Below are 4,335 nucleotides of genomic sequence, written 5' to 3'. Positions count from 1 at the left end.
ATTTTAGTTATTTTGTTGTGATTGTATAATATTATTTGTGGGTACTTGAAACTTCTAAAGTATACTATTATATATCTATGATAGTACCACGGTTTTTTGTTGAGTATAACGCGTTATAAGTACCTAATAGATATTATGATATGATTAATTTGGAATTTATTATAGGTACCTATTATAGGTCAATTTTTTTTTAACACCATAGATAAGAATATATATGTCTAATACACAGACTGATATACCGTCTCCGCTCAGAATCGTTTTTCTTATACAGTGATATTATATCATTGAATTCAAATTTAATACTGTCCATTATACTGTGACCCACTTCTAACCTACTGTACAGCAGAGCGACATCCACTTACCCACCTTTTTTTATTTGTTGGTATATTGCTAGATAAAATGAAAATGAAATTGTCAATTACGATGATACAGATTACAACGCGGGAATGTACATTTTTAAATAGAATCTAACAGGTAGTCTTGGAAATATTTGGGTAGTCGAGATAACACGGGTGTTCTCACAGGTAGTCTTGGAAATACTTGGGTAGTCGAGATAACACGTAAGTACCGCTAGGTAATATAGATTAATAGATCATTAATAGATTTTGCATTAAACTCCATCCGAGTTGTGGCGTGGAGGATGTGGGTAAGAGGTACTGCTGCAGCTGTCTTGCACAGAAATGATAACCTCTCTTTTTAGGACAGAGTATAGGTCAAAACATACAAGATTAGGTTGATAATATTTCATGAAGCATTTAAATGTTTGTATATTTTGAAAATTATTATGAGAAATTATATTTTTGTACTTACAATGTTTAACATGATTAGAGCAAAAATAAAAATGGTAAAAAAAAAAACAATATTACTTAATTATTTAAAATTTTCTTTACCTAATCTTCAAATATTTTTGAAAATTTTAAATGGCAATGGATAATAATCATTGACATCTGGCATGTTACATTAAATATATATGAATTAGTATAAAATACAATTTTATATTCATATTTTATTTAAATATTATAAATAATATATTATGTTCTAATTACATTATAAAATTGGTTTCTTATATTTACATTGAATCCAAACACGATACATTTTTAACTGTTTACCCCTATTAACTTGCATTCGACGATCTACCATATTTTGAACTTGTTCAAATCCAGCTCCTAAAAATAATTGTTGAACATCATCTAAAAAGGTAGGAAAATTACTGAATTATTCTAATAAAATATTATATCATAAAACATTATAGGTATTATATTCGGGAAAGTCTTGGGAAACTGTAAAAGAAAAAACTACAATAGGTTTAAATAGAGTATTCCAAGAGTTAAACAGTAAAAAACTAACCTTAAACAAATTGAATTGCTTTCTCTATCAATAACACCATAATTCCCATAAACAATATTCTTATACATACATGTAGTAATAATAACTCTAATACTTGCAAATTTCAAGAAATAATAAGGGTAACACGTATAAAGTATTTGGGTGTTATTATTGATTCTAATTTGAGATCATTTAACCCGCCACAAGCTTTGCTTATTGGGTTAAATTAATCAAGTTGTAATTTTTCATATAATATATCATAACATGTAATGTACAATTTGATAAAATAAAAATTATAAAACATAATAATTAAATTAAAAAATTACAATAACCTATAACTTTAAAAATGGTAAATATTTAAATCAGAAAATGTTAATGAACCAATTAAGTCACCAAAACCAAAAATTCAAAAAAACTAGTTTACACTCCAATAACTAATATTGAGTGCAATAATAAGAGACAAGAGTTATTTAACAGTAATTGAAACCAATAATCATTTTAATAGTTAGGGTTTTGAAATTAACACTTAATATTTTGATTTTGATCACAGATAATGTTAACAAATTTAAATCAGGTTTTATCCAGGTGGTTGTTAAAATCTGATTTATAATTTACTTAAGTCATTCCACACAGTTTATTCATTGTAACTATACCTTGAGTAAAAAAGTGTACCAACGTCCCATCACCTCTACTATAATAATTTTCTGATATGCATCTTCCTTCTTTAAACCTTAATTGTGCCATGTCATATCTACCATAATCGCGAAACAATACCATACCTCCTGGTTTCAAGTACTTATAAAACTGACCTACTACATGTTTTAATCTGCAACACAATTCATTTCAAATTCAAATAAATATAGAATATTTCTTTAACCATAAAAACATTATACCATACTTTTCGGGTTGTACGGCGGAAAGAACAAAAACCAATAATATAACATCCAAACTCTCTAAGGCAAAAGGTGGATTCCATTCATCACTAGTTATATCACATACAAATGCTGTACAGTGTTTATCGTTGTATTCTGAATTTTCTTTTAAGATTTGTATGGCATTTGAAGAGAAATCACAACAGTATACATGTACATTGCTGTCTACACAGTGTGCTAATATAGGGAAGACCGAATTTCCAACACCACATCCCACTTCTAATATAAAACTTGGTTTTTCATTTTTAAGTGAAGTTATTTCAGGAAACTCCGTAAACAACCAACATCTGTTTTTAAAAAATCTAAAAATAAAATAGATTGAAAAACTCGACAATTATAACTACCTGAGTATAAACATCAATTATTATATGATTCTTAAAATTATCTTGATCGTCCATAATAGGGTGATCAAAACAATAATTATATCTATATTAATGTTACATACTTTTCTTGATGGACAGAATAAAACTTATTCCAATATTCATCGGCATTATCTTCTAAATCAGCAGCTTTTTCTGAAGGCATTTTTGTTTTTACATGGGCACATACTTGTGACAGAGCTTGAATTTCTTGTGCTTCGTTCCATTCCACATTATCCCTAAACATATAAATTATTATTTATTAACTTTACTTTAGTGATGAATTTAATTAAGAATGTTATCTAGTAGATACCAATACTAATATAATTTGAAAATAGTGTTAAATAACATTGTAATTGTGAATAAAAATTAAATGAATTTGTACCTTGATTTTAAACTTACAGTCAACGGTTTAAGAAAATTTTAAATTATTCTTACCAAGCATTGTGTTTAAAAACGTCATCGTCGTTTTTTAAAAACCTATTACCAAATTGTTTTCTTTTAGATGTATCTATTGATTGAGTCATTTTATATTTTTGTATTTATTTCTATTCTATATACAAATGTAGTGTTGTTTATAAATTATAATAGTAGAGAAACAAATCGTTAGAATCTTTTAAAGTTAAGTTAACAATCGTACAGACCGTCATGAAGTATGAATATAATATTATAATACTATTTTATTATATACTTATTTATCATGCTATCTATATCATATAATAATTATTATTATAGTAGTAAGGAGTAAGGACTAAGGAGTTAGGACCACGATTAAAGATAATATAATATTGTTCTGTTATTTACATAGATATTAAAGATATCTTTAGACTTCATCGGGCAGTTGGGTCCCCGAGATAACAGCCATTATCATCAACATTATTTATCAGAATAATCTCATGGAATAAACGCTTAATAGATGCCCAACGAGCATGGAATCATGACAATATTGTCGTCCTCAAATTTACTCATAAGAACAATTTTGCAGCGCTCGTAGACCGAAGTGGAATTTTTAGGTACTATTGTACTAATGCTATCCCAAATTCCCAAAGTGGGAATCACGGTTCAAGATATTTTCTAATTTAAACCGTGGTAGAAATTTAGTTTCATGTAATATTTTAAGGGGCCGTCTCATGACCTGTTTTTTTGCTCAAAAACATGCCTTACAGGAAAAACTCTCATGCCTCGTAAAGTGATCCAATTTCAAGTTTGTTTTTTTTTGGCATAATTGCAGTTTAGCTCCCCCTCGCCGTTTTGAATTTTTTTTATCGAAACTTATGTAACTCATCGAGTTAAGAACGATGGTGCAATCAGAATTTATCGCTCTCATTTAGTTTCGAAGTTATGGCCTTCCAAAGTTTTCAATTTTACGTTTATACGCATGCGCGCAACACTACTATAATGCCGCGTGGAGGACCATTTTTGTTATTTTTTTGTACTTACGTATTCTAACCTATTAAAAACGACTTTACGTTACCCTGTGACCAACTTGAGGTGGTGTTGCACAGCAAGTCGGGGGATATTTTCGATTTGCGGAGCGGAGCGAAGCGACGAGTGCCGCTAGCATGGCATCACTGTACGATGTTTTTTCAAATTGGTGGCCCACTACAACAAAAATGCAATTTTCTGAATTTGACATCGAGTATAGCGACCGGAGCCGGCAGGCGAAGGGAGGTCCCTTGAGTGTGGCGACCGGGAGCCGATAGGCGACGGGAGCCACT

The 4,335-nt window shown here is 29.6% G+C and overlaps 1 protein-coding gene across 2 annotated transcripts; it reads right to left on the bottom strand.

Moving 5' to 3' along the window:
- Window positions 1-742: 742 nt before the first annotated feature.
- LOC100161870 (methyltransferase-like protein 2-like) lies at window positions 743-3,395 on the bottom strand. Of its 2 annotated transcripts, none has more exons than XM_008183100.3 (5): window positions 3,056-3,395; window positions 2,704-2,856; window positions 2,225-2,560; window positions 1,980-2,152; window positions 743-1,190 (listed from the first exon to the last, which is right to left on the bottom strand). In XM_008183100.3, exons 1-5 carry the CDS (start codon window positions 3,142-3,144, stop codon window positions 1,048-1,050), a joined length of 894 nt encoding a protein of 297 aa, XP_008181322.1. In that variant the 5' UTR covers window positions 3,145-3,395; the 3' UTR covers window positions 743-1,047. The 2 variants fall into 2 exon arrangements, with proteins under 2 accessions (XP_008181322.1, NP_001232990.1); NM_001246061.2 differs by having other exon boundaries at window positions 987-1,166; window positions 3,056-3,299.
- Window positions 3,396-4,335: the final 940 nt, after the last annotated feature.

The sequence above is a fragment of the Acyrthosiphon pisum genome, chromosome A2 (assembly GCF_005508785.2).
Source record: "Acyrthosiphon pisum isolate AL4f chromosome A2, pea_aphid_22Mar2018_4r6ur, whole genome shotgun sequence".
In the NCBI taxonomy this organism is placed as follows: Eukaryota; Metazoa; Arthropoda; class Insecta; order Hemiptera; family Aphididae; genus Acyrthosiphon; species Acyrthosiphon pisum.
Note: the sequence above shows the minus strand (reverse complement) of the source record. Positions and strands in the feature narration are given on the sequence as shown.